The sequence below is a fragment of the Micromonas commoda genome, chromosome 8 (assembly GCF_000090985.2).
Source record: "Micromonas commoda chromosome 8, complete sequence".
NCBI lineage: Eukaryota > Viridiplantae > Chlorophyta > Mamiellophyceae > Mamiellales > Mamiellaceae > Micromonas > Micromonas commoda.
The window spans coordinates 1,057,932-1,084,786 of NC_013045.1; the positions used below are offsets into that span (position 1 = coordinate 1,057,932).

Consider the following 26,855-nt stretch of genomic DNA (forward strand, 5'->3'; position numbering starts at 1 on the left):
CGAGTCGGCGCGTTTGATCGAGGCGCGCGGCTCGCGGCGGCGACGCGTCTGAGACGAGGGCGGCGACGCGCGTGCGGCTGTGCCGAGTCGCGCGCGCCGAACACGTCACCCGTTATCGATAATAACCCTGAACCCCGAACAGCCGCGACTGGATCGATCGCTGGCGAAGAGGCCAGCTCCGGTGCCCCGCTTTTTCCGCGAACGCGCCCCACTTCGGGGGCGCGCGCGGGGAGGATGGGGGTGATCGCGCAGCCCGACGTCGTCCTACTCGGCCGAAGAGTCGCCGCGGATCAGGCCTTCGTCTGGCTCGCCGCGGGAACCATCGTTTCCATCGCGCTCGCCTCCTACCTCGAGGAGTTCGTGTTAAAGTCGCTTCCCAACTACGACTTCTTCTTCACGATGGCCTTCTTCGAGCTCGCGGTGTTCGGCGTCGTCAGCCACGTCACCATCCGCCTTCGCGCCGCGACGGAGCTCGCATCCCTCGGCGGCGACGGCGCGGTCGCGTCGCCGGGGCGGGCGGCGATCGGTCCACCGCCGAGATGGAGCGACGTGAAGTGGTGGAGGCTGGAGCCCCGCGCGGCGCCCCTCCGGCTCTACGTCATCGGCGCGACGTGCCTCGCGCTGTACGCCAGCCTGGGTAAGCTCGCGTACAAGTACGTCAACTACGTCACCGGGACGGTGCTCAAGTCCATCAAGCTGGTGCCGGTCATGATCGTCAGCGTGACGTGGCTGGGGCGGTCCTACCCGCCGCACGACTACGCCGCGGCGGGCTTCCTCACCACCTCCGCGGTGATGTTCGGCCTCGGAGAGGCCGAGTCCAACCGCGAAGCCAACTACGCCATGGGATTCGCCCTGTCGTTCGTATGCCTGGGATTGACCGCGGCGCAGAGCAACATAGCGGACGCGTGCATGAGGGACCACGGCGCGGGCGTCGACGAGAACATGCTCTACGTCAACGGCGTCGGCGCGTGCCTCGTTTTCGCGTTTTTGGTCATCTCCGGAGAGGTCTTCCAGGCTTTCGCTTACTTTACGCGGTTCCCCGGGGCGTTCGCGCTGCTGTTCGTGCGCAGCGTGGTGTTCTACGTGGGCGCGTGGCTGTACACGCTGCTCATGAAGCACTTCGGCGCCGTCGCGGCGGTGGCGGTGACGACGGCGAGGAAGGCCATCACCGTGATGCTCAGTTTCGCGCTGTTTCGGAGCGACAAGCCGTTGACGGCCAAGTACGCCGCGGCGACGGCGCTGTTCTTCGGGGCGATCGCGTGCGAGTATCACAAATCGGAGGTGAGGCGGAGGCGCGAGGAGAGGGCGCGAGGGGGCGCGAAGGAAGGCGGAAGACGAGGCGGCGACGACGACACGGCCGGCGGGGGCGGTGACTCACCGGGCGACGATTCGGGCGAGGGCGGTCGGCGGAGGCCGGGTAGGCGGAGCGAGGACGGGCGGGGAGGGGCGACCAGGGAGATGGATCGCGAGCTCGCGCCCGTGCGTATAAAGTAGCGGCGTCGTGTTACACTTAGTCGATTCATTCTTAACCCGAGGGATCGGTAGACGGACCGCGGCGGCGAGAGACGCGCTGACGAGTGTTGCGGACAACATATACCGGAGCGAGCTGCGAGCTGGACAGTGCCGATTCTCGATATCGCTCCAATTTGGGCGGAACGCGCTAGGACCACCACTTCCCGGGCGCGCGTAGGGTTTAGGCGCCGCGCCGGGACACCCGGAGACCTCTCCCGAGTCGATCGTAGACGCGCGGGGGGCTCGGGGGTGAGAGAACCCGGGACCGGGCGACGTCGGCTCGGTGTCGAATCGTGCGCCGGATCGTCGACAATTTTGTTAGCGTTTGCCGCCGAAGCAGTTCCGGAACGGTGCGATGGCGAACCCGCCGAGGACGCCCTCGAGGACGTCGGCGCTGTTCGCCGCCGCCGCGCGCGGCAACCTGAGCAGTCTCCGCATCGTCCTCGAGCACGGCGTCGGCGAGGGCCTCAACGTCGATTCGCCCAACTCGCGAGGCGACACCCCGCTGCACGAGGCTTGCCGCAATCGCCAGTGGCCAATCGCCGCGTGGCTCCTCGCGCACGGCGCCAACCCCGATCTCGTCAACGCGTTCGGCCAGGACGCGAGCGACGTGTGCCCGGACGCCGCGGCGAAGGACATCTACGCCTCGATACTCGCGAGTAACCCGATCGACGCCTCCGACGTGGCGTCGTTCGAGTCCACGCTCGAGTCCGCCAGGGCGCGGCGAGCGCAGGAGGAGCTCGAGGAGCTCGAGCGAGAGCTGCTCGGCGGCGAGCGGGCAGCGAACGAGGTCCCCGCCGGACCCGCGGCGACGACATGGCGTCCAACCGCCGCCGACGGGCGCGCCGACGGCGACTCGCCCTCCGAGTTTTCCTTCGAGCGCGCGGCCACGCCGGAGGCCATGGGGGGGCACCGCGTTATCGCTCGGCGAATGGAAGCCGACTTTGACGCAAACGCGCCCTCAGTTGAACCTTCTCCGAACGCCGCGTCGCCTCCGCGGATGTCCGCTATCGACGCCGCGATGGAGTCGGCGATGAAACGCGCCAAGGAGGTGCTACGCGCGTCCCCGGAGGACCTCCTCCGCGCCGCCCGAGCCGGCGCCGCCGCCGACGACGACGACGATGACCCGCTCTCGCCGGAGATGTTCGCGCACGGATCGAACGCCGATGGAACCGCGATGGCGTCCGCCATCAAGGCCGAGTTGCGAAGCGCGAGGAAGAACATGGCGGAGATACGACGGAGGATCGACGAGGAGATCGCGGTCGCGTCGTCGCCGAAGAGACGAACGAGTGTCGGTTCGCGCACAGCTGTGCGAAGGGGGGGCGCGGTCGGCGGCGACGACGACCCTTTCCCGGCGACGGAGACTCCGCCCTCGACGCCGCCCGGCACTCCCGGTGACGCCGCTGACCTCTTGAGGCGGATGTTCGGACCGGCGCCTCGCATCTCCGTCGACGGCAAACGCCTCGACGGCGACGACGACGACGACCTCGAGGAGGCCAGCGACCCCGAGGAGGAGGTCCCGATCCGCCGAGGCGTCATCCGCAAGGCTGCGCTCGCGGTGACCGAGCAGGGCGTTAAGCTGCAGCACGCGCGGCGGCGCATCGCCGACCTGGAGAACGCGATGAAGGAGCGCGATGAGTTCGAGGCTAACGCCCGCGAGCACCTCAGGTCCGCGGAGGAGAGCGCTCGCCAACTCCGCACCCTCTCCGAGCGACTGGAGTCGGAGAAGAAGGAGCTCGCGCGATCCGAGGCGCGACGCGCCGAGCTCGAGCGGGACCTGGATACCGTACGCGGGGAGCTCGAGACGGAGCGGGGCGCGAGGAGGGACGCGGAGGCTCGAGTCGTCGCCAACGGGTGGGACGCCGACGACGCCAAGAGGTCGGCGGATCAATCGCGAATGGAAGAGCGTCGCTCCGCCGTCGCCTTCGCCGAGCTCACCGCGCGGCTCGAGGACTCGCGCGCCACGCTCGCGTCCACGGAGGCTGCGCTGAGGGAGGCGCGGTACGGGTTACAGACGGAGTGCAACCGCGCCGCGGCGTCGGAGGCTGAGCTGTTTGCGGTTTCCACGGAGCGGGACCAAATTCGGCTCGATTTCGACGACGCGAGAAAAGAGCTGGAGACGCTCCGGAGAGGTCTGGAAGACGCCTCGGAACGCGCCGCGACGTTTGAGGCGCGGTCGGAGGCGTTCGCGACCGAGGTGGAGTCCCTCAAACGCAGGCTCGCCGCGAGTAAGGCGCAGACGACGTCCGCGCTGGAACTCGGCGAGAGCGCGGGCGCGGCGGTGGACCGGCTCGAGCTCGAGTGCCAAAAGCGCAACGCGGAATGCGCCAGGCTCGCGGAGGAGAACGAGCGTTTGCGGAAAAACGCGGACGAGGAGATCGAGCGTGCACGCAAAAACGCGGACGATCGCGCCGCCGCGTTCGAGGCTGGCGAAGCGAGGGCGCGGGACCTGGAATCGAAGCTCAGGACGACGAGCGCGGATCTCGACTTCGTCAAGGCGCGACTCGAGGGCGCCGAGCGAGAACGAGATTGCGCCGAGAATCTGTTAAAGGAGAGCGGCGCGGAGACCGAGCGCTTACGGGACCTGAAAGAGGCGACCGCGCTCGAGCTCGGCAAGAACCGCGCGCTCTCCGAGTCTGTCTTTGTGCTCACCGAGAAGTTGGCGGCGGCGGAGGCGGAGCTCGACGCGACGAGAGCCGCGAGGGACGCCCTCGGCGCCGAACACGAGTCGGCCAAACTCGCGCTCTCGACCGCTCACGACGCCGAGGAGGCCCGCAGACAACGCGCGCTTCGACGCGTCGCGGGTCGGTTGATGCACAGGGGTAAGTCGTCCGCGTTCGCGAGGTGGAGAGAGGTCGCGGATGACGCCGAGCGGGCGCGAGCGGCGCTTCGCAGGGCTCTCGGTAAGTTTGCAAACGCGTCGCTCGCGAAAGCGATGGCTCGGTGGCGCGAATGTCTCGACTCCGCGCGGGAGAGCGAACGCGCCGAGAGGCTGCTCAAGAGGCACTTCGGCAGGTTCGCGGGCAGGTCCAAGGCGTGCGCTTTCGGCGGATGGCGCGACGAGGCGAAAAAGGCGCGACGGCTGAAGGTTTTGGGCCAAAAATTGCTCGGCCGATTCGACGCCCGCTTCGTTCGCCGGTTGTTCCAAAACTGGAAGGTTCACCTCGCGCAGGCGTCAAAGAGAAACCGCGTCTTGGGGCGCGTCGTGGACAGGATGCGCGGCAGGGTCGTCAGCGCCGCGTTCGACAAATGGCGCGGTTTCATCGTCGAACGCGAGCGACTCAGGCGAAGGATCGGGAGGGTCCTGGCGAGGTTCGCCGACAGGGCTCGCGCGCGGGCTTTCGATAAATGGGCATCCACCGTCGCGGAGCGCGCCGCCGTGCGAGCTTCGCTGGCGAGGACGCTGGCGAGGTTCGCCAACCGCGCCGTTGCCGCGGCGTTCGCCACGTGGACGGATTCGGTGACCGAGGCGAGACGGCTTCGATCGACGTTGGCTCGAGTCGCTTCGAGGTTTTCCAACCGAACACTGTCCGCAGCGTGGGAGCGGTGGGCAGAGCTCGTGCGGGAGAAGCGCCGGATGGCAAACGCGCTGGACCGCGTCGTTCGCAAGATGCGAAACCGAGTCGTCGCGGGCGCGTTCGCGACGTGGATCGACGCCGTGGCTGAAAGTGAACGGTTAAAGGCTGTCCTTCGAAGAGTCGCGGGTAAGTTTGCCAACCGAAGGCTCGCCGCGTCCTGGGAGACGTGGGTGGCCACCGTGGCTGAAAGCGAGCGGTTGAGGGCGCTCCTTCGCAAGGTCGCGGGTAAGTTCGCCAACCGAAGGCTCGCCGCGTCCTGGGAGACGTGGGCGACGGCGTGCGAGGCGAGGCGGGCGGAGGATGAGGAGCGAAAGAGGACGGCTTCGAAAGTCGTCGCCAGGCTGGCCAAGAGTTCGCTTCATCGCGCGTTCGGTCGATGGGCCGAGAACGTGCTCGAGAAGCGCGCCGCGGCGCTCGAGGCGGAGGCGGACGAACGGAGGCGCGCGGACGTGCTCAACAGGGCGGTGCGCAGGCTGGCGAACCGCGCGCTCGCGGGAGCCTTTGCCACGTGGCGTCGCGCCGTGGACGACTCGCGAAGAGCGCGGCTTCTCGAGCTCGAGGACGAGCGAGTTCGGCTCCTCGGGGAACGCGAGGAGGTCGGTTCGGCGGTTTTCGAAAACGGTCGTTTGACCGAGCGCGTCGAGGCGCTCGCCGCCGAACTCGAGTCCGCCAAGGCGCGGATCTCGAGCGCGGAGGCGCGGGCGGAGGAGGCGGCGAGAGCCGCGGCGAGGGAACGCGTTCGAGCCCGGAAGGTATCCGACGATTGCGAATTGATTCGCAAAAACGCCGCCGCTCGCGAGTCCGAGCTTCGCATCGAGCTCGCCTCCTCCGGGGCTGGCGTTGGCAAGAACGCGGACGCCGCGACGGTCCGCGAGCTCAAGGCGAGGTGCAGGGACCTCAAGGCGGAGAACAAGCGGGCCAAGGATGAGATTGAGCGCGTCACCGCTGAGGCGAAAAAGAGCGTCGACGACTTGAACGCGCGGCTCGAGCGCGCCAACGAAGCCGCGACTAAGGCCAAGTCCGCGAGAATCCGCGCGCGAAAGGCGGGCGAGGCGAGGACGCAGGCGGAGGAGGACCTCGCCGCGGCGAACGCGCTGGGCGACGCGCTCTCCGCGGAGCTCCGCGAACGGGAGGAGGAGTTGCGGAGGGCGGAGGCTTCGTTGGCGGCGTCCCGAGAGGAGACGCGAACGGTCGCGCGCGCGGAACGTGACGCCGCCTCGCTCCTTCTCGAAGGCAAGCGCGTGTGGGAATCGCTGGAGCGAGCGCTCCGGGATCAGATCGACGCCGCCGAGGCGCGGAGGTTGGAAGCGGAGTCGCGTTTGGCGTCGGTGGCGTCGACGGCGGAGAGACGAGTTCGACTCGCAGAAGAGGAGGCGCACGAGCTCAGGGAACAGGCGCAGACACAGACCCGATCCGCGTCCGCGGGAGATGACGGTGAGAGGGAGGACGTCGAGAGCCTCAGGGCTAAGCTCCAGAGGGCGCTGGCGGACGCCGCGGCGGCGGAAGAGCGCGCGAGCGACGCCGAGGCGGCGACGAGATCCGCCGAGGCGAAGATCGAGTCGATGCGGTGGCCGAAGAGCCTGACGTCGCCGGGGCGGGCCGATTCGGATCTTTCCGGACGCGAATCGTCGCTCGTGGACAGGGCTGCGGATCAGCGCGTGGCGACGCTTCGCTGGTACGCCGCCGCGCTCAACTCCCGCCGGGCGTCGGCTGTGAAACGCGTCGCGTCGCTCGAGGCTGACTTAAAAAAAGAGATGAAACGTTCGGAGGATGCGAAGAGGGCGATGCTCGAAGCAGCCGCCGGGGTCCGTCAACGCGCGATGGACGCCGAGGCGGACGCCGCCGCGAGACACTCGCTCGAAACGGACCTCGCCAAGCTCAAGGCGGACCTCGCCAAGGCTCGGCGGATGAACGTGGAGGGGCAGATGACGCGGTCCAGCTTGAGGATCGAGCTCGCCGAGGCCAAGGCGTCTGCGGAGGCGCTGGCGAAGGCGATGGCCGACGCGGAGCTTCCGACCGACACCCCCGACGCGCACAGGGCGAGGGAGGAGACGGTGAAGAGGGCGGCAACAGAGAGGGGGGCGGCATATGAGAGGACGTCGTACCGGTACGCCGCCTTCACGCCGCCCGCGTCGCCCCAGTTCATGTCCCCCACCGTCGTATCCGCGACAAAGACAGTCTCGGGCTTCTACGCCAAGACTCCGTCTCGGGCGTCTTCGGGCGCCGCAATCAATCGGGGGCAACAACCGCGCCAGCCGAGCCCGCGCCGAGGCGATCTGCGCGATCCCCGCGCCGCCCGCCCGATCGACCACCCGCCGGGGGTCGGTCACGCCGCGCACAAACCCCGCACTCAATCGTCCGACGCCGCGTTTCGGGACATCCTCGTCGGAGCCGCCGATTACTCGACGGACGTTCCCCACGCGTTGCTCCGCGCCCGGCTGCACGCCGCGCACCGCGCCGCGCACGAGCTTCGCGCGCGCTGCGCTGAGCACGCCGCCGCCGCCGCGAGCGCCAAGGCTGAGGCTGCGAACGCGTCCGTCGAGGCGGCGGACGCCGCTCGCGCGGCGACGGAAGCAACCGCCGCTCTCGCGGAGTCAACGCGACACAAGTCGGCGCTCGAGTCGAGGGTGGAACGCGCGGAAGGGGCGGTGGCGGCGGCGGAGAGCGCCGCCGTGGACGCGCGGAGCGACGCGGCGGCGAGCGAGGCGGACGCCGCGGCGGCGCGCGCTTTGCTTCGCGTCGTCGTCGCTCGCGAATTCAAAAGATCGAATTCGGATTCCGTCGCCGAGGAATCGAACGCCGACGAGTCGAACGCGGTCGCCTCGCCGAATCCGCCCCAATCCGCGCCGAGGAAGGACCTCGACGACGAACGGCGCCCGGTTGACGAGGACGACGACGACTTGGCGATGATCCGCGCGCGACTCCAAGTGGCGGAGGATGCCGTCTCCGAGGCGCTCGAATCTCGAGCCTCGTCCGAGCGAGCGCTCGCCGAGGGCGCGTCCGCGCTCGCGGCGGTCATCGCCGAGCGCAACGCCCTCGCGGCACGGTGCGACGCGTGCGTCGCGGAGCTCGGCGACGCGAGGGCGTGGACGGCGAGGGCATCCGCGGAGGTTTTCGAGCTGAGACTCGACGCGGACGCGCAGCGACGGCGAGGGGACGAGTGCGAGTCGATCGCAAACAGACTCGACGCCGAGCTCGAAGCGTTGATTAAAACGTCGATTAAAACGTCCCCCCACGGTGCGTCGGACGGGACGTACCGACGCAGGTCCGTGGAGGGGGTGGAGGCGGCGGCGCTCGGCGCGGCGCTGGCGGTGAACCGCGCCAGGCTGGCGCACGCGAGATCGGCGATGAGAGCGTCCGAGGCGGAAAAATTGGCGCTCGCCGCGCGCGTGAACGACGCCGAGGATCGGGCGAAAGCGGCGGTGGCGGACGCGGAGAGGGCGCGGGCGGCGCTGCGGGACGCGCGGGCGTTCGTCGTCTACGCGTCGGGAGGCGAACGGTCCAAAGCGGACGAGGAGGAGGAGGAGGAGGAGGAGGAGGAGGGGGATTCGATTCGGCGACTCGAGGAATTGGAAGCCGATCGCGCTGCGCTGACGTCTAAGCTCGTCGACGCGACTCGCGAACGCTCCGCGCTCGAGGAGGTTCTGAACCGCGAGCGCGCGAAGTGCGTCGGGGAGCGGGCGCGCGCCGACGCCGCGTCCGCCGCGCTCGAAGCCTTCGCCTCGGGTTGGTGGACGAAGCCTTCGCCCGAGGAGGGACGCGGGTGGCCGGCCGGTCCGTCGTCCCCAGAGGAGGATTGGAGTTTCTTCTCGACGGCGGCGGCGGCGGCGGCGGAACGCGCGCGGTGCTTCGCGATCGCCGACGCCAACGTGGAGCTTCACGCGCGCGTCGCCGAGCTCGTCGCCCTCGCGGCGGCGAAGGCGAACGGTCGCGACGATGACGCGAACGGTCACGACGACGACGATACGAAAGGTCGCGACGAAGCGGCGGATCGAGCCGCGTCGGCGGCTTCGTCGACGGCGGCGAACCTGCTGCGCGACCTCGGCGTCGCCGTCGACGCCACCGACGCGGCTGCGGCCGCGAGAGACGCCGCGGCGACCGCGGCGGCGCTCAAGTCGGAGCTCGTCGAGGTGACGCGAGCGCTGGAGGGATCGACGCTCGAGGCCGAGGCGCTGCGGCGGGAGATGAGCGCCGAGCGGGAACGGGAGACGCGCCGCCGATCGCGCGCCGAACAAAAGGAGGACACGAAGGGTTCGACCGAGAGGAAGGGCGACCCGAACTTGGTTGGCGCGCGGCTCGCCGAGGCGGAAGCTAGGCTCGCGGCGGCGAACGCTCGGATCGCGTTTTTGGAATCCGCGCTGGTGCGAAACGGCGCGTCGGCCAAGGACGGCACCCCGCTGGGCACCCCGCTCGGCACCCCCGCGGGCACCCCAACGGGCACCCCCGCGGGCACCCCGCCAAACAGCGCCGCCCGCGCCAACACCTCGAACGAGTCCCTCGAAGACCTGAGGGCGAGGCTTCGGTCCGCGACTCGTCGCGCCGACGCCGCGGAAGCCGCCGCCGCCGAAGCGGAAGCCGCCGCCGACGCCGCCTCACACGCCGCCGCCGACGCCGACGCCGCGTGCGCGGGGATTCGAGACGCCGCGAACGCCAGGGCTCGCGCCGCGGAGGCCAGGGCGGCGGACGCGGAAGAGCGCGCGGCGGCGCTCGCCGACGCGATCGCCGGTGTCGAAGACGCCGCCGCCGAATCGGTCGAGCTTCGCGCGGAGCTCGTCAAGGCGCGAACCGATCTCGAACGGTGTCGCGGGGAGACGGCGGTGGGAAGGTTCGAGGCGGCGAGGGAGACGGTTCAAAAGCTCGCCGCCGGCGACGTCGACGGCGCGATTGCCAAAGCGGAGGCGGCGATGGACGCGTCGAGGGACGCCGCGAGGGTTTGGTCTGAGCGGGTAGCGTCGGGGGGGCACTCGCCGGAGACGCTGGGGGAACGCGCGAGGGAGCTGCTGGACGCGGGCGGGGTCGCGGGTCGGGCTCGGGAGATCATGGCGGACGCCCTCGCGCAGGAGATGGCCGGGCACTGACGACGACGGCGACGGCGGCGAGAGGGGAGGGACAAGCGCCGGCTGCGTACGAGTACGCGGGGTTTTTTGTTACATGAACTGTATTGCACAACAGTATCCTGTTTCGTCGTCCGTTCCGCCCCGTCGTCGCGTCCGACGGCGGCGAAAGCGTTGAATCATCGCGCGCGCCAGCCGCCCGACGGGCTCGCGCGCGCGCGGTTTGTCCACATCTCGTCGCACTCACCCTCTCGCTCCCCCCCGTTCGCTTCACCGCGCGGGAATAAAATCACGCGTTGACCATGCCGAAAAACTCACCCGCCGAGTTTGCAGCCGCCTCCGCGAGCATGGAGTCGTCCATGTTATCGAACAGGTTACCGCCTCCGTCCCTGAGCAACATATCGAGCGCGTCGTCCTCCATGGGCTCGGCGTCGTTGAACACGTTGGCGTCGATCTGATTGGGCAATAACCCGCCGCCCATCATGTTCTCCAGCGAGTTGGTCCTTCGGAGGTTGAGGCCGAGGGGCAAAGGCTGGCCCTTGAGGCCCACGTCGCCGAGGTTAAGGTCCGGTCCGGCGAGCGAGCCCGCGGGGGCCTTGTCATCCGCGGATCCCACCATGGTGGAGTCGCCGGAGGCGCCGTGGGTGTACGGGCCGGGCGCGAACTGCATGTACTGACCCTGCTGCTGCATCTGATGCTGCTGCATCATCTGCGGCGTCGCCTGCATGTACACCATCTGGCCGTTCGCCTGTCGCACCAAGACCATCCCCTGCGGGTACATCATCGGCAGCGGCTGACCGTTGGGTCCCACCGGGACGCCCCCCTGATACGACGACGGACCGAACTGCTGCTGCGGGCTCTGTCCCGGCTGAGCGCCCGCGGCTTGCGTGCCGTCGCTCGCCAGCTGTGTCCCCGCTGATGAGGTCCCCGCCGCGGCAGAGGCTGATCCAGCCCCGGCGGATGCGCCCGCGGATTGCGCCCCGCTCACCCCCGCCGGCTGCGTGCCGCCCGCCCCCGGCTGCTGCTGCTGCCCGGCGGGGGTCGGGTACGACCCCGCCTGCATCGGCACCCAAACCTGAACCTGCTGTCCGTTGACCGTCATCGTCTGCGTGGTTCCCTGCATCATCTGCGAACCCGGATTCCAGTACGCCACCCGACCGCCCATCTGCGCGCCCTGCTGCCCCTGAACCATGGCGGTGTGGGGCTTGATCGCCAGCCTCCGGCCGCGCTGCTCGGCAGCCTTCCACTGCTGCGTCGATCGAGCCTGCGGCTTGGCCTTGGCGCCGCCGGCGGACGTCGGCTTCTTCGCGTTGGAATTATTACCGCCTTGCGTCGCGCCACCCGCGGTTCCCGCCTTGATCGCCTTGTCGCCGCCGGGGTTGGACTCATCCTCGAGCACCGTCGTGGGCGAGTTGCTCTGCCGCTTCAGCGCGCGCTCCTCCGACGCGGACGAGTCCCCGCTATCCGACCGCCGCTGACCATCCGGGCCGACGCTCAAACCGCCGGGCGCCCGCCGACCGCGATCCTCCGACGAGCGCTTCTTTCCCGCGCCGCCGCCGGAAGCGCCGCCGCCGCCCGCGGTGGCGACGACGTCCGCCGGGGTGGCCTGCTGCCGGATGATCTTCCGCACCGCGTGCTGCCAGAGCGTCCGCATGCTCTGCTTGACGAGCGGATACTTGACGACGTCCACGACGCCAACCTTGATCGCCTCGATCATGTACGTCTTGGAGGCGACGTCCTCGTCCTCGTGCATCAGCACGATCGCAACATCCTTCGCCATCGTCGTGAACCGGCCGAAGAGCGGCGACGACGCCGTCGTCGCGGACGCCGTGCCGGGGTGCATGGCGTCGCGCATGATGGGCGCAACCTGTTCCTCTTCGACGAGCGCCACGTCGAAGTGGGCGTTGACGTCCGAGTTGCCCTGCGCGGATTCGAGGACGGCGAGGCCCTTGTCCAGGGTGTTCGCGCACGTCACTGCGGTGGAGATCGGGGGGGAAGGTGGGGGGGGGGCGGCGCGGTGAGCGACGAACGGCGGCGCGGGGGTTTGGGGAAAAAAGTTTTTCTTCAGACTCTGCGTGCAGTGCTTGCCAAGTGTCTTCCCGGCAGTATCTTTGGCTGGATACGGGCGAGGGGGTGCGGGGCGGGGCGCGCGCGGTGCCGGGCGCGCGCGGGGTTCACGGCGCGCGTGGGTCGAGTCAATGCGACGTGGGCATCGTCCCGACACCGCGCGAGGCGCGATGCCCCGAGATTTCCGCGCCGCGCGCGCCCCGCGCCTAGATAAGGCCCGCGGATCAACGAGAAAACTCCGCCCGTGCAGCAGCCCTAAGTAGCTGTCGGTGGCACCGTCTGGCTGGGTGGGAAAAATCCCGTTTCGGTTGCCTCGAAGACGCGGGCGGGGGTTGCGTCTGGCGCGCACCTTTGTACCCGATCTCCTGGAGCAGCTTTTTAATCGGCGCGTGTCTCGCTTCATCTCTCACGACGACCAGAACCTGCGTCGGGGGATCGCGCGGGACGTCAGAACCGGTTGTCGCGAGCCGTGGGGGTGCACCCCATCGGTCGGGGGAAATCTCGACCGCTGCGCTGGAAGTTGAGTAAGTTACCCCCGATCGGGTGCCGCTCGGAAAACGGGCGGGGCATCGCTCCGCGGCGCAATCCGAGTCGTGCGACGCACCTTGAGGCCTTCCGGAAACTTTGGTCGGGTCGCCCGGATGAGATCCTGGGTCGACGCGCTCGGATGCATCACGCCGGCCTGCATCTTCCGCGGACGTCCGGGGTCCGCTTCGGATTCACCTCCTCCTCTTCCAGTCGACTCGCAACCCGCAAAAGAACCTCCGGGAAGGTCTCTCCTCGGGTCCCTCCGCGGTGGGACGAAACCGGCACCGCTCGGGTCCGCCTCGCGAAAGGGTTGTGGTGGCAAACAGCGCGAGTCGACGGCTCCGTCGATCTCGCGTGCGCCCTGGGTGCTAGAATGCCGCGCGCGTCGTCGTCGACGGTGTTTTCTTTTGGTGGCACCGAGTTTCGGAGATCGGAACGATCTTGAAATCCGTCCCGAAACGTTCGCGGCTGCTCTGCAACGATGCTCACACGAGGCGGCGACGGCAATTGCGGTTTAGAAGATTGGGAAATCCGAGCCGAGCCAAACGGAATCGATAAAATATCTAAATCCTGCGGTGATGAGGCTCGCCTCGCGACGCTTTTTTGAGTGCCTATATGGTGATGGATTCGTATGGCGTCCCAGTCAGGGATTAGGCGAAACGAGGACCGAGCGAGGGCACCGAAGCCGATTTCTGGTCGTCCCGAACGAAGATCTCCCCTTCGACAAAATCTTTGATGACGATGCAGGCGTGTTTCGATTGTGGGCTGACTACTTTGCTGTGCGGTACCCTAAACTATTTTCATCCACGGTGGCGAGCGCAGATTGCGTCTTCCCACTTGGCACCGGCGACGATGAAATTTCCACGGCGAACGCATCGAACACCTCGCCTTTGAACCGTCGGATTGAAAGCCCTCGAGAGTCAACAACCCATCTGAGCCACGGACGCGAAAGCGAACCGGGTGCCGCGCTCGATCAGTTTTCACAAGGACAACCGCCACTCTCAACTGTTCATTGGCTGCGTATCGCCGTATCGGCACGAACATATCTCGTCAATCTGGCGTGCGCGACCGCGCGCACGGTCGGGGGTGTGCGAGAGATGGCATCCCGTCTCGTCGTGTCCGGCATCGCGATGCCCCGCACCGCGGCGGCGGCGCGCCCGGTGCATCGCGCCGCGTCGCCCTCGCCCTCGAAGGCGTCGCGCGCGACGATCGGGATCGGCCGTCCCGTCAAACGCAACCGATCGCAACCATCGACCGCCGCGTCCGCCGTGGAGCAGGCGTCCGGCGCGTCCACGTCGTCCCCCGTCGACTGCCTTCCGGCGCTCCCGGACGACTCCTTACCCGACGCCGTCGTCCAGTTCCTCCGCCGCGAGGGGAGGCACGCCGTCTTCTCAGCCACGAAAGTCGGCGTCGTCGAGGTGAACGAGGTGGAGGGGGGCCGATCGCTTCGCGAGTACATGTCTCTGCCGGCGTCGCAGTACAGCACCTTGGACGGCGAACGGGTGGAGCGCGTGGGCGACGACACGTTCGTGTGCACGCTCGGTGCCTTCGACTTCTTAGGGTTCCGGCTGCAACCCGTGCTGACCGCGAGGGTCGACGTCAGGCCCGACGGGTACGCGGCGAATAGCTGCCCAAACACAAACACAAACACGAACTCGTTTTTCCCCGCGTTTATATCACGTCTCGCCTCGCGCCCGCCCGACGCGTATCGTCCGCTCAAAATCGTTCGAACGGCGATCGACGCGCTCACCTCTGACCGCACACCGCACTTTTGTTCGTTCGTCGCAGGCAAGGGTGCGTGATTCGCGTCGTGAGCGCCGAGATCCACGGCAGCGGCGTCGTGGAGAGCGTAAACGGGATGTTCGAGATCGACTCCGTCAACAGAGTGGGCTGGAACGAGCGGTGCAATCCGGGCACCGGCCAGTGCGAGATCGCGTCGGAGACCAAGGTGACCGTCTATCTCCTCGTGCCAAAGTGGTTTCCGTTCACGGTCAAGGCGACGGAGCGGACGGGCAACTTTGTGGTTTCGCAGGTTGTGAACCAGGTGGTGCCTCGGTTCCTCTCGCAGCTCGTGACGGACTACGAGGCTTGGGCCGCCGGCGACGAGAGCAGGGAGGCTAAGGGCGCGGACCTGTTCGCCGTCGACCTCGAGACGAAGTGATACCGTATAAGTAAGGGGACGTGAAGGGGTCGGGTGGTGGGGGGGCACGCGAGGGTACGTAGCTCGCCGATGAAATGATGCGTCGTGTTAGTCGTAAGTGTCGGTTCGGGCCGGTCTCAGACTCCCTTCTCCACCCTCCTCTCAGAGCTCCGCCTCACGCGACTTACGGGCGCTCGTCACAGCCCGCATTTGGGCGGCGGCGGATGCTGGTTCGCGCCGCCGGCGCACGCCCGCTTCCACGCCAGCCCGACGAGGAGCCCGACGAGGATCGGCGCGATGACGTTCCACGGAGGCGCGCACAGCTGGCGCGGTCGACGTCGAGGCCGACTCGCGACGCCCCACCCTTCGCCAGCCGTGCCGCTTCTTTCGGAGCGGGGGCACAGGTGGCGCGCGAACCCGAGGCGGCACGCGACGTACGTCTCGGCGACGGCGCGGGCGACGCGCCGCGCGATGTCCGCGGCGAGCGAGCGCGCGACGCGCGCGAGCTTCTTCGCGAGTCGGTCCTCGTCCTCGTCCTTCTCCTCGTCCTCGTCCTCGTCGTCCGAGTGCTCGAGGCGCTCGGCGAGCGCGCGGAGGCGCCTCGCCGCGCACCGCCGGAGCGCCGCGACGGCGTCGCTGATGTCAGGGGTGTTCCGCGGTCCAGGGTTCGATTTTGCCGGGGGGCGCGAACTCCCGCGCTCGAACCCCGCGCCGGCGCCGCCGGCGTCCGCCGAGGCGTCCCCGTCGTCGTCGCCTCGCGCCTTCCTTGGACCAGCAGAGACGCGCGTCGTCGCCGTCGTCGTCGTCGTCGTGGGTGGTTCGTCCCCTTCGGCGCCGGCGCTCGCGGCGGATGCGACGTCGACCCAGGATCCGTCGGACGGGGTGGTGGCGCCCGACGACGCGGGCGAGGACATGTCGGGGTCGGACATGTCGTCGCGCGCGCGGCGGGGCTCCAAAGCCTCGTCGTTTTGTGAGAGCCACAGCTGGCCAGCGCCAGCTGGCCAGGCTCGGGTTCGGACTTTCCTCGGACGCTCCGCGGCGCGGGGTGGAGCAGAGTTTGTAGCGCGGCGCGCGGCGGGGAGGCGATCATGCGAAACGCGGGCGGCGCGCTTCGAAGCTTCGCGCGCGCGGCGCGATGGGTCCACGCGCGCGAGCCCGGGCTCGCGCTCGACGGCTGCGTCGCGCGACTGTCCGACCCGGCGGCGTCGTCGTCGAACGCCACGATCGCGAACGCACCGACGCGCGTCGCGCCGTCGTGGGCGCTCGCGGCGCGTCGCAACCACCGCAACGTCGCGGGTGACGCCGCCGGGCGTCGTTCGCGCGATGACGCGGCGCCGATGACGCGGGTGACGCGGCGGGGGATGGCGAAGGAAACGCCGAGGGCGTCGGGGGTCCCCAAGGGACACACCTTGTCCTCGGAGTTCAACAACGCCCGTTCGCAGGGGCTTCGCGCGTTCCTCCTCTCCCCGGGGGTCATCGCGGACCCGTACCGCGGTCCCAGGCCGTGGCCGTCGCTGTCGTCCTTCCTCGGCACGTCCGGATGGAAGGCGCTGGTGCGCATGATCTCCAGGCCCGTGCACGACGTCCTCACGCTGGGCCAGTGCCAGCAAATCAAGGGATTCACCCGAGACAACTTCAAGGCGGAGGCTGGACAGCTGTACAGGCAGATCAGCCAGCTCATCGCGGAGAACCACGTCACGTCCTTGCGCCACCTGGTCACCGAGAAGGCGCTGACGGACATCAAGCGCGAGGCGAAGACGCGAGAGAAGGCGGGGTGGGGGAAGATCGTCTGGGAGATTCGGGATTTGGAGAAACCCGTCACGCTGCAGGGCCGGATGATATTCCCGAACCCGCAGGACAAGCAGATGGCGTTCGCGCAGATGACGGTGGGGTTTCGAAGTCATCAGAGGTACGCGGCGTACGACGCAAAGGGAAGGCTCGTCGCGGGAGACCCGAACGGGTTCCTCCCGGTGGAGGACGTGTGGGTGTTGGAACACGCGTTTAAGCTTCCAAACGCTCGGTGGAGGCTCGCGGCGAGGTTACCGGCGTTAGCGCCGGGGGAGAAGGCGCCGCGGGACGCGGACGACGCTCCGCTGGTCAGCGGGTGGATGTGACGACGGGGCGTCAACGAGCGAGGCGAGGCGAGGCGACGGACCGGCCGCGACTGGTCGTCTGTTTGTTTTTATTCGGAAACCAAAACAACCCTAAAATCTTCTAACACTGAGTGATGCTACGCGCCCCTGGCCTGACCTTCCGGACCTCGTCCGCCTCCTATTTATTTATCCTGCTTGGACTCGAGGTTGAGGTGGAACCTCGATATCAAGTAGGGCACGGACGCCGCCACCGCGCCGTATTTGGCCTCGTTGGCGTACATCTCGAAGAGGGGCACCGCCAGGAGCTTGAGATTCTTGGGCACGCAGAATTTGCATCGCTCGGGAAGCTGCGCGATGTACACCGTCCGCGACTCCTTGGGTTTCGTGACGTGCGCCGGCAGGTACGGGTAGTAGTTGGGCTCGAACGCCGGTCGGAACCACCGCGCCACGCAGTCGCCGCACTCCCAGTGTTCGATGCGCAGCGATTGCTCCGAGGGGGAGAGCTTGTTGTGGAGCTTTCGCTGCAGGCCCGCGACCTCGCCCTCGCCGTGCCGAAGCCTGCCGCCGGGCAGCTTGTACTCCACGCCCCCGCCGGCCATCGTCCTCTGTAACAGGAGCACGTGCGGGTGATCGTGCTGGTTCACCAGCAGGATCGCCTCGACCGTCCGCCTCATCCCCTCCTTCTCGTACTTGTCCTTGTACCTAATCATCGCCTCCGCGACGGTGGCGTCCTTGTCAGCCTTGGCCGCCTTGCTGCCGAAGGTGTAATTGGAGACGGGGTACACGTGGATGGCACGGGCGCCCACGGGACCGGCGGCGGCGGCGAGGCCGTCGCCGTAGGCGGCCATGACCTCCGTCATAGCGCTCCGATCAAGTGCACGCACCGGCCGGCGGGAAAACCCTTCCCGTCGTTGAAGTCCAGATTTCTCGACAACGCCCAAGCAACCGTCACTGTCAGTTTTCTCGGAGCGCTCGACCCCGACCCCAGGTCGTCATAACTCGTATCGCCGTGCGCCATGAGCACCATCTGGCACCCACCCCTCTTGAACGAGGACCCCGTCATCGTCAAGGAAGAGCCCGACGACGACCACCACCAACCCCCCGCCGTCAACGTCGAACCTCCCGCGGACGACGATGGGGAAGATGAAAAGTCGGAAGATCTCGCAGGGAAGATGTCGACGATTTGGCGACCCGACCTCGACCGGCTGCGCGCCAGCGTCGCCGAGATGGAGGGATCGGAGAGCGAAGAGGAGAAGAAGGATGTGACGAAGAAGGGAGTGAAGCGGAAGAGAGCCCCTCCCACGAAGGGGCCATGCGAGCACGGGGTAAAGTGGCGGTCGCATTGCAAGGTGTGCAGCGCTTGTCCCCACGGGAAGTCGCGCTATCGGTGCAAGGAGTGCGGCGGGGCATCAATCTGCGAGCACGGCCGTCAGCGCTCTAAGTGCAAGGAGTGCGGTGGGTCTGGAATCTGCGAGCACGGTCGTGTGCGCTCTAGGTGCAAGGAGTGCGGCGGGGCATCAATCTGCGAGCACGGCCGTGAGCGCTCTTACTGCAAGGAGTGCGGTGGGTCTCAAATCTGCGAGCACGGCCGTCAGCGCAATTTCTGCAAGGAGTGCGGCGGGGCATCAATCTGCGAGCACGGCCGTCAGCGCTCTAAGTGCAAGGAGTGCGGTGGGTCTGAAATCTGCCAGCACAATCGTCGGCGCTCTCGGTGCAAGGAGTGCAAGAAATAGACTTTTTTCAAGCGAACGACGCTTTACCGCCACGGCTCGTAGGGTGGGAAAGGTGACGGCGGAGGATCCCCGCCCCTCGCTGGCGCCCACCCGCCGTCCCGCCCGTCGTCCCCATCCCCGCCGTCCCCGCTCGCCTCGTACATCGCATCCTCGCACGCCGCCGCCAGCCGATTCGCCTCGGCGCCGCACCCGGCCGGGTCGAGACGCGCCGCCTCCGAGAAGACCCGCGCCGCCTGCTCGAAAAATTCCAATCCTCCGGCGATACCTCCGGAGCCGTCTCCCGACCGACCGAAACCGCCCTCCGCGTCCCGCGTCGCCTCGCCCGCGAGGCGCAGGGCGTCGCCCCAGTCCATGAGCGTCCCCGCGCGCTGCGCGCCATCGAAACCGGACGACGGGTCCGTCGCGAACGGCGTTTCCAGCGCGGCTCTGTACTTTTCGGAAGCCGCCAGCGCGAGCGCGGCGGCTTCCGCGGACGACTCCGGGTCACCCGCCTCGAACACCATGCGCCCCCGCAGCGCCAACGCCGCGCCCCAGCCGGTGAGCGCCCTGGTCGCCCCCGGTGAGCTCGCCGGTTCGATACCCGGCCCGTCGCTCCCGGCGACGAGCGCCCTGCGAAACGATCGACCCGCGAGCACCAAAAACTCCTCGGCGAGTTCGGCGTGGAAATCCACCGCGCCCTCGACGCCCGCTCGGATCCCCGCACTCCTCGCCCTGGCCTCCTCCCTCGCGGCGGCGTTGGCGAGGCGGCGCTGGAGCCTGCCGCGCGCGAGCAGCGCGTTGGCGAGGTTACCCGCCGCCGCCGCCGCCGCGGGTGACGAGGACGAACGAGACGAACCCCCCGGCGACGAGGACTCGCCACCCGGTGACTCGTCACCCGGTGACTCGCCGGCGGCGGCATCCGCGAGTGCCGACGCGCGTCGAAGCGCCGTCACCGCCGCCGCGAGCTCGTCGTCGGCGTCGACCATGGCGGCGGGTGAGTCCCCCGCGTCGCGTGCGGCGTCCCTCGCGCGTCGGAGGAGCGCGAGCCCTTCGTTGAGCGCCTCTCTGATCGATTCGGCCGAGGCGGTCGGGACGGAGCCGGAGTCGCCGGAGTCGGCGGCGGAGTCGGAGGGGGCGGCGACGGAGGCGAGCGCGCGCCGCGCAGCCTCCGCCTGGCCCAGGCTCCTCGGCGTCTCGGCGCGCGTCTCGACCGTCTCGGTCGGGGGTTCCGCGGCGGTCTCGGCGAGCTCGGGCTCGGGCTCGGCCTCGGGCTCGGCCTCGGGCTCGGCCTCCCCGTCGATTCCCCCGGCCCCCTTCGCGTCCTCGTCCCCCTTTCGTTCCGCCCCATCCGTCTCCTTCTCCGTCGGCGCCTTGGCTTCATCCTCCTTCTTCGCCTTCAGACGCCGCGCCGCCTCCTTGCCAGCCTCGAACGACCTCGCGGCGGCGGTGTCCTCAAACGATGCGGCGGGCGTCGCCCCGATCCCGCCCCGAACATCCTCGTCCTTCTTCGTCCCCTTCGCGTCCCCGTCCCTCTCGGCGCGTCTCGCGAGGAGCCGCTGCATGTTGTCGAATGCAGCCTCCTGCGTCACGCCCTCGCGCGCGTTGATCGGGGTCCTCTTCTCCCCGTCGTCGTCGTCGCCGCCGGGCGCGCGGCCGCCGTTGTTTCTCCCGGCCATCTTCTCGACCGCGTCAAACTTCGTCTTCAACGTTTCCGACTTTTTGGCCGCCTCGTCGCGTCCGATGAAGACCTCCTCGCGCCGCAAGCTCTCGAACTCGAACGGGGTGCCGTCCTCGAACGGGTCGCTCGCCCCGATCCCGAAGATCTCGTCGATGACGCCGTCCGCGTCGTCGTCGTCGGGCTCGGGTAAAAAGTCTTTCACGTCGTTCGCCGATACAAACTCCGATGCGTACTCCGACGCCCCGACGTCCTCACCCGCGTCGTCCGGCGCCGCCTTTGCGTTCGCCGGCGCCCGCCCGGCGGCCCGCGCGCGCTCCGCCGCTATGTTAGCCATCGCCGCGCTGGTGGCGATGTTCGCGAGGGTCTCGCTGACGCCCATGAGGTCTTCCCGAACACCCGCTCGCATTCGACCCACGGCTTTACCGGTGTACTGCGCAGCCTCCTCCGCGGCTTCCTTGGACGCCTGCTCCAGCTGCGTCAGGCGCTCGCCGAGGAGGGTCCACTGCTCGGCGTCGAGCTTCGCGGTGACGGTCACCCCCGAGACGGCCCCGACGCCTGGCAAGCCGGGGACGAGATCTTGGTTTGATTTGAGTTTGGCGAGAATCTCGTCGAGCGCGGCGGCGAGTCGCTCCTCGTCCACCCGAGCGGACGACGACGAGGCGACACCCTCGGCACCCCTGTCGGCACCCCTGTACGCCTCGAGCGCCTCCTTCGCGGCGTCCCTCACCAGCTCCAGTCGCTCGGCTCTCGCCGCCTCCGCCGACGCTCTCGCCGCCTCCGCCGACGCTCTCACCTCCTCCATCAGCCCCGACAGCTGGCTTGACAGCTGGCTTCCCTCCGCCGCCGTCGCCTCATCGCCGCGCATCCCCTCTGCTTCGCGCTCGATGGACTCCATGAGCTGCCACAGCACGTTCAGCTCCTTCATCACCTCGCCCTTGGCATCCGCGGCTGACTCTGTCAGCGCGTCAGTCGCCCTTCGCAGCTCTCGCTCGATGGTTTCGACCCCTTCCCTCGCGTCCACCCTCGCGGCGGCGACGTCCCTCGCCAGCATCCCCGCGACGGCGCCGGCCTCCCGGGCGGATGCCCTCGCGGAGCTGGTCTGTTCGGCGACGGCCGCCTCGAGCGCCCTCATTCGCTCCTCCAGCGCGATGGATTTGATGGCGACGTCGTTGAGATCGGAGCGGATCTCGTTGCGGACGCCGGAGACGGCGCCCGCGACGACGTCGGAGACGCGCGGGACCACCGCGTTCGCCGCGCGGGACGCCGCATCGTCAACGGCGACGTCGCGCCGCGCCTTGCGCGCCATCGCGCGCGTCTCCTCGCGCAGCTCCACGAGGCGCTCCGCCGCGACTCGGGATCTGACGCGATCCTTGCGGTTCCTCGCGCCCGCGGCGACGAGCGGAAGCGCCGCGACGAGGGCGGCGACCGCCGCCTCCTGCATGAGCACCGCCGCGATGCCCCCGCCGGCCGCGCCGAACGTCGCGGCGAGCTCGATCACCTCCCACCAAGGGCTCGCCGCGTCCGCGGGCGCCAGCGATCGCATCGCCTGCTCCAGCTCGTACTCGTCGCAGTCGAAATCCTTCTCCGCGGCGACGCGAGCCGCCGCCACGGCGTCGGCGCGGGTCCACCAGTCCGCGTAGGACGGGACCCCGCCGTTGCGCGCGGACCCGTTCGCGATGGCGTTGTTCTGAGCCGCGGATCCGTTCGCGTCCGTCGCGTCCATCGCGGCGGTGGAGCCGGAGACGCCGGAGACGTCGTCCGAGGACGCAGACGCGTGCGCCGACCGTGCCGTCGTGGGTTTGCGTGACGCGCTCGTCGACGGCCCGAGGAGCGCGCGGGGGATCGCGGACGACGACGTCGTCGTCGCGCGGCGCCGAACCGCGCGGGGAAGCCCCGCGCGGGTGCCCCAGCCCGCTCGCAAGCAGGCCGACTCCATGCGGTGCGACCCGACTGTGTTCAAAAAGCGCGCCATTTTCCGAGCCTCAACTTGCCGTGGCAGCCAGGGCGGGTGGAGTCGAGCCCCTTCAAGCAGATCTGGACGCACGAATGAGGTCCTGGGCGTGGGCGCTCGGCGCCTTGACCGCATTCACGGCGCTGCTGGCCACGACCGCCAGCGCGGAGCTATGGATTCCGTTCGTCTCCAGCGGCAGCGGCAAGACGGCGCCCGTGCATCAGCCGCGCGTCGCCCGAACGGAGCGCGCCGAACGGGATCGCGACGCGCGAGCAAAGTCGGAGCACGAGCACAAGCTCCGGGGTGTCTTCGGATCCGGCGTCGTCGTTCCCGCGGACGATCCCGCGCCGCCGCCGCCGCCGCTGCCGCCCGCGGACGCCGAGGAAGAGACGGCGGCCGATTACGACATCGAGAAGGTGGAGATCCCGCCGCGAGATACCTCCGCGGATGCCGCGCCGTCGTCGTCCAACGTCGAGCCCCTCGTCAGCGACGACGCGAACGCGACCAAGATGGACACGCCCGATCGACACGCCGGAAAGTCCGAGACGAAGACCTCCTCGCGGTCGATGCTCTACACCTGGGGCATCGGCGGCGCGCGAGTCGGCCGCCCGAGCGACCCGTCCCCGACCCCGCCAGGCCGCGCGGAGGGCGACACAGCTGGCGTCGGCGACTTCGATCCGCTCACCGCGGAATCCGCCGTGGTCGCCGCCGCGTCCGGTCACTCGGCGCTCGTCACCGACGCCGGGGCGCTGTACACCGCCGGACGCAACGACTCCGCGGGCGGAGGCGGGCACGGCTCGCCCCCGGTGAAGGACGCCGGCCAGCTCGGGCGCGGCGGGCGCGGTGACGCGTTCGGCCGCGTCGCCATGCCGAGCGATGACGTAAAGATCGTCTCGTGCGCCGTCGGCCGGTATCACACCGTCGCGCTCGCCGCCGACGGGACGGTGCTGACGTTCGGGCTGAACGACAAGGGGCAGCTCGGTCGTGCGGGGACGTACGGTGTCGCGGACGGGGACGCGTGCGTCTGCGACAGCGGCGGCGGATGCGCGTGCGGCGGCGAGGGGGAGGGGGGTGCACGGATCGGGGGGGATGCCCGGACACAGCTGGCGTACGAGGAGGGCGACGCGTGCGTCGGCGGCGCGGCGTGTCGGGACGGCGTCGCGCGGGCGGTCGACCTGTCCGAGTTTGGCACCGCCGCCGTCGCCGTCGCCGCCGGTCGATACGCCACCGCGGCGGTGCTCGCGAGCGGCGAGGTGGTGACGTGGGGTCTCAACCTCTGCGGCTCGAGTCGAGGCGAAGCGGATGATGCGAAAAATTCCTCCTCCGACGGCGCGCCGCCTCCGATCACGCGCGAATCGTTGCTCCGCGACCCGCGCGCCGCCGCGACGCCGAGGCTCGTGCGGGGCCTCGCGAGCGAGAGCGGGGGCTCGAAACCCGTCGTCGTCGTCTTCGGGTACGCGCACATGGCGATCCTGACGGACGACGGGGAGCTGTACACGTGCGACACGGGGTTCGACGGATACGCCGGGGGGCTCGGTTCGAAATACACGCCAAACGGGGATAAGCGGCTGGGCAGGGACGCGCCGGACGAGGCCTCCGCGCTGGCGCCGCGGCGCGTCCACGTCGGGGGTGCCCAGGGGGGTGCCCAGGGGGGTGCCGACGGTGGGGGCTCGAAGGTTTCCGCCGTTTCCCTCGGCCGATGCCACGCCGCGGCGGCGACGACGAACGGCGAGATGTTCGCCTTTGGCTGCGGCGCGCTCGGGGGGAAAGACCCGCGCGGGTTTCCTGTGCGGGTGCCGGACGCGCCGTCCGACGTGTACGACGTGGCGTGCGGCGAGTACTTCACCCTGGCCTCCACCGCGGACGGCGGATTGTTCGGATGGGGCGACGGTAACTCGGGGCAGCTGGGGACGAGCGGAGACGGGAAAAAGGACAACGCCGCCGTCGAGATTGATCTCGGGGCGAGGCTCGGGGAGAAGACGAGGGTGGTGGCACCCGTGGCGGGATATCAGCACGCGATGGCCATCGCCGTGCCGGGGGAGAGCTAGCCGGAGTCCGCGTGAGAGCGGGGCGATGACGCGACGAATAGCGCTACGCCTTCCAATCCAAATTTGTCTCCGTGGACTCCTGCGCCAGCGGTTGTGAGTAGCGCGAGCTTCCCGTCACGGATACGGCAGATAATCTTTCGACCGCATTGGTGAGCGCACAAGCCTCAGCGCGCAAGCCTTACCTCTCTTCGCGCGATCGCGCGCGTCTCGAACGCGGGAGGCGTCGCGCGCGTGGGGGTTCATTCGCGTCGCGCGATGGCGGAGATGGCGACCGCGCGCGCCGCGCTCGCGTGCCATCATCCCTCGTCGCGAGCGGCACCTCGCAAAGGCGGCGGGGCGCGCCGCGCGCTGGCGCCAACCGGGATCGCGCGAGAATCGCGACGCGAGACGCGTCGCGCGCGCGTCGCCCGCGCCGCATTCGGCCGACGACCGGCGGTGCGTGCGCCCCGCCGCTCCCCTCCCGCACCCCACGCCCTCCCCGTCGGCCGTCGGCCATCCTCGATTGGCATCCTCCGCAATTTTTTCCGCCGGCTCACACCCCGCGCTCCTCCCATCCAGGCGATGGTATCGTGGGAGGACAGCAAGTCCCCCAAGCCCGGCGACCTCGACGGCATCGGAGCCGATAAGTTTGTCGAGTTTTTCCGGCAGGCGTCTCCGTACATCGTCAACCACCACGGCAGCGTCATGGTCGTCGTCATCCCGGGCGAGGTTTTCGTGGCCAAGGACATCCTGCAAGGCATCGTCCAGGACGTCGCGCTGCTGCAGTCGCTGGGCGTCCGCGTGGTGCTCGTCCTGGGATCCAACAAGCAGGTCGAGGAGGGCCTGGTGGACCGCGGCATCGGCAGCGAGGTCGTCGACGGATACCGCGTCACCACCCCGGAGGCGCTCGAAGTAGCCATGGAAGCCGCCGGTCGCAACTCGGTCCTGACGCAGGCGCTGCTGTCGCGCGGGATCAACGTCGCGGTGACGCGGCGGCACGGCGACCGCGGCAACGACGCCTCGTACACAGACGCCTCGAACGGAGGAATGGGAGGCGGCGGGGTCGGGCCGAGTGGGTCGTTTTTCGGCCGGGGCGTCGCGAGGAACGGCGCGGGTTCCGCCACGGGCGTATCCGGCAACTTCATCCAGGCCAAGCGAAGGGGCGTGGTGAAGGGGATCGATTTCCAGTACACCGGCGACGTCGTCAGCGTGGACGTCAACGCCGTTCGCGCGCGACTGGAGATGGGCGACGTCGTCTTGCTCTCGTCCCTGGGTTTCAACGCCGCGGGCGAGGTGTTGAACTGCCAAGCGTACGACGTGGCGGTGAGCGTGGCGGTGGACCTAAGGGCGGATAAGTTGGTGAGTTACCTGTCCCCGGCGGACATGCCCCGCGACGCCACCACGGGGACGCGGATGAAGTACATGCCGCTGAGCGTCGCGGAGGAGTACATCATCGACATCGCGCGGCGTTCGGGGGGTCTCGGGCGCGAGAGAGGCGCGGACGGCGGTGAGTCACCGGGGGGTGACTCACCGGGGGGTGACTCACCGGGGGGTGACTCACCGGGTGGTGACTCACCGGGCGGGAGCGAAGACGGCGCGTGGAGCGCGGAGACGATGGAGGCGGTGGGTGGAACCGCGGAGGCGCTTCCGCTGCCGCCGCCCGCGGGGCAGTCGGACGCGGACGGCTGGATGCTCGACTCGTGGCGGTGGTTGCGCACCGACGGCGGCGACGGCATGGACAACCCGTTCAGCGTCGGTTCTTCCCCGTGGCAGCGGCTCACGGAGCGGGGTTTGCAGTGGCGGGTCGAGGGATGCCCGCAGGAGGTGTGCGCCGCGGTGTTCAGCTGCAAAGCCGGGGTTCGTCGCGCGCATCTCGTCGACTACACCGTCCCGGGCGCGCTCCTCTTGGAGCTGTACACTTACGACGGCGTGGGCGCGATGGTGAGCAGGGATCGATACGAGGGCACCCGACCCGCCAAGCCCGGGGATTGGATCCACATCAAGTCCATCCTGCAGCCCCTCGCCCGGGAGGGCACCACGGTTCAGATGACGGACGAGGCGCTCATCGCGGAGGTGAGCAAGGGGAACTTTTCGGTGATGGAACGCGACGGGAAGGTCATCGCGTGCGCCGCGCTTCGTCGGTACGAGTGGAACGAATCGAACAACGTCGGACAAGCGTCGGACAAAGGGGTGGACGAAACGCCCGGAAAAACGCATTCCGAGGAGACGTGGACGGTCGCGGAGGTGGCGGCGTTCGCAGTGCGGCCGGGGTACCGCAACGAGGGCCGGGGCGATCAGCTGCTGCAGTACCTGGAGAGCCGAGCGAGGGGCGCGGGTATCGAGAAACTCTTCCTGCTGACGACGCGGACGGCGGATTGGTTCGTGGAGAGGGGTTTCATCCACGCGGGCGCCGCGATCGACTCGCCGCTGCTGCCGCCGGGGAAGCAGGCGCAGGAGGGGCGCAACTCCCAGCTCTACATACGCACCCTCAAGGACTGAGCGATTCATTTACAAG

The 26,855-nt window shown here is 69.0% G+C and overlaps 11 protein-coding genes across 11 annotated transcripts; 7 read left to right on the forward strand and 4 right to left on the reverse strand.

Moving 5' to 3' along the window:
- Positions 1 to 223: 223 nt before the first annotated feature.
- Positions 224 to 1,549, forward strand: MICPUN_108816 (Drug/Metabolite transporter superfamily). Its single transcript, XM_002507975.1, has one exon. It carries the CDS (start codon positions 235 to 237, stop codon positions 1,492 to 1,494), a length of 1,260 nt encoding a protein of 419 aa, XP_002508021.1. The 5' UTR covers positions 224 to 234; the 3' UTR covers positions 1,495 to 1,549.
- A 318-nt stretch (positions 1,550 to 1,867) lies between these two features.
- MICPUN_60914 (predicted protein) lies at positions 1,868 to 10,168 on the forward strand (the record flags this gene model as incomplete). Its single annotated transcript, XM_002507976.1, has 1 exon — positions 1,868 to 10,168. The coding sequence occupies one exon, from the start codon at positions 1,868 to 1,870 to the stop codon at positions 10,166 to 10,168; it is 8,301 nt and encodes a 2,766-aa protein (XP_002508022.1).
- A 44-nt stretch (positions 10,169 to 10,212) lies between these two features.
- Positions 10,213 to 12,899, reverse strand: MICPUN_105970 (predicted protein; the record flags this gene model as incomplete). The annotated part of the gene is made up of 3 exons (XM_002508256.1): positions 10,213 to 12,118; positions 12,561 to 12,633; positions 12,816 to 12,899. 3 exons carry the CDS (start codon positions 12,897 to 12,899, stop codon positions 10,434 to 10,436), a joined length of 1,842 nt encoding a protein of 613 aa, XP_002508302.1. The 3' UTR covers positions 10,213 to 10,433.
- Positions 12,900 to 13,836: 937 nt separating this feature from the next.
- On the forward strand, positions 13,837 to 14,995 carry MICPUN_105971 (predicted protein; the record flags this gene model as incomplete). The annotated part of the gene is made up of 2 exons (XM_002507977.1): positions 13,837 to 14,351; positions 14,528 to 14,995. The coding sequence occupies 2 exons, from the start codon at positions 13,837 to 13,839 to the stop codon at positions 14,898 to 14,900; spliced, it is 888 nt and encodes a 295-aa protein (XP_002508023.1). The 3' UTR covers positions 14,901 to 14,995.
- An 81-nt stretch (positions 14,996 to 15,076) lies between these two features.
- MICPUN_60917 (predicted protein) lies at positions 15,077 to 15,808 on the reverse strand (the record flags this gene model as incomplete). The annotated part of the gene is made up of 1 exon (XM_002508257.1): positions 15,077 to 15,808. One exon carries the CDS (start codon positions 15,806 to 15,808, stop codon positions 15,077 to 15,079), a length of 732 nt encoding a protein of 243 aa, XP_002508303.1.
- A 159-nt stretch (positions 15,809 to 15,967) lies between these two features.
- MICPUN_60918 (mitochondrial protein translocase family) lies at positions 15,968 to 16,993 on the forward strand (the record flags this gene model as incomplete). Its single annotated transcript, XM_002507978.1, has 1 exon — positions 15,968 to 16,993. One exon carries the CDS (start codon positions 15,968 to 15,970, stop codon positions 16,991 to 16,993), a length of 1,026 nt encoding a protein of 341 aa, XP_002508024.1.
- Positions 16,994 to 17,154: 161 nt separating this feature from the next.
- On the reverse strand, positions 17,155 to 17,820 carry MICPUN_97791 (predicted protein; the record flags this gene model as incomplete). The annotated part of the gene is made up of 1 exon (XM_002508258.1): positions 17,155 to 17,820. One exon carries the CDS (start codon positions 17,818 to 17,820, stop codon positions 17,155 to 17,157), a length of 666 nt encoding a protein of 221 aa, XP_002508304.1.
- A 168-nt stretch (positions 17,821 to 17,988) lies between these two features.
- Positions 17,989 to 18,629, forward strand: MICPUN_60920 (predicted protein; the record flags this gene model as incomplete). Its single annotated transcript, XM_002507979.1, has 2 exons — positions 17,989 to 18,562; positions 18,622 to 18,629. 2 exons carry the CDS (start codon positions 17,989 to 17,991, stop codon positions 18,627 to 18,629), a joined length of 582 nt encoding a protein of 193 aa, XP_002508025.1.
- A 99-nt stretch (positions 18,630 to 18,728) lies between these two features.
- Positions 18,729 to 22,334, reverse strand: MICPUN_60921 (predicted protein; the record flags this gene model as incomplete). Its single annotated transcript, XM_002508259.1, has 1 exon — positions 18,729 to 22,334. The coding sequence occupies one exon, from the start codon at positions 22,332 to 22,334 to the stop codon at positions 18,729 to 18,731; it is 3,606 nt and encodes a 1,201-aa protein (XP_002508305.1).
- Positions 22,335 to 23,179: 845 nt separating this feature from the next.
- Positions 23,180 to 24,361, forward strand: MICPUN_53154 (predicted protein; the record flags this gene model as incomplete). Its single annotated transcript, XM_002507980.1, has 1 exon — positions 23,180 to 24,361. The coding sequence occupies one exon, from the start codon at positions 23,180 to 23,182 to the stop codon at positions 24,359 to 24,361; it is 1,182 nt and encodes a 393-aa protein (XP_002508026.1).
- Positions 24,362 to 24,922: 561 nt separating this feature from the next.
- Positions 24,923 to 26,839, forward strand: MICPUN_84511 (predicted protein; the record flags this gene model as incomplete). Its single annotated transcript, XM_002507981.1, has 4 exons — positions 24,923 to 25,362; positions 25,444 to 25,808; positions 25,932 to 26,506; positions 26,585 to 26,839. 4 exons carry the CDS (start codon positions 24,923 to 24,925, stop codon positions 26,837 to 26,839), a joined length of 1,635 nt encoding a protein of 544 aa, XP_002508027.1.
- Between the last annotated feature and the right edge of the window lie 16 nt (positions 26,840 to 26,855).

What these genes read in the sequence shown, in the direction of transcription:
- MICPUN_108816 (XM_002507975.1), top strand. Translation starts at nt 235, where the DNA reads ATGGGGGTGATCGCGCAGCCCGACGTCGTCCTACTCGGCCGAAGAGTC.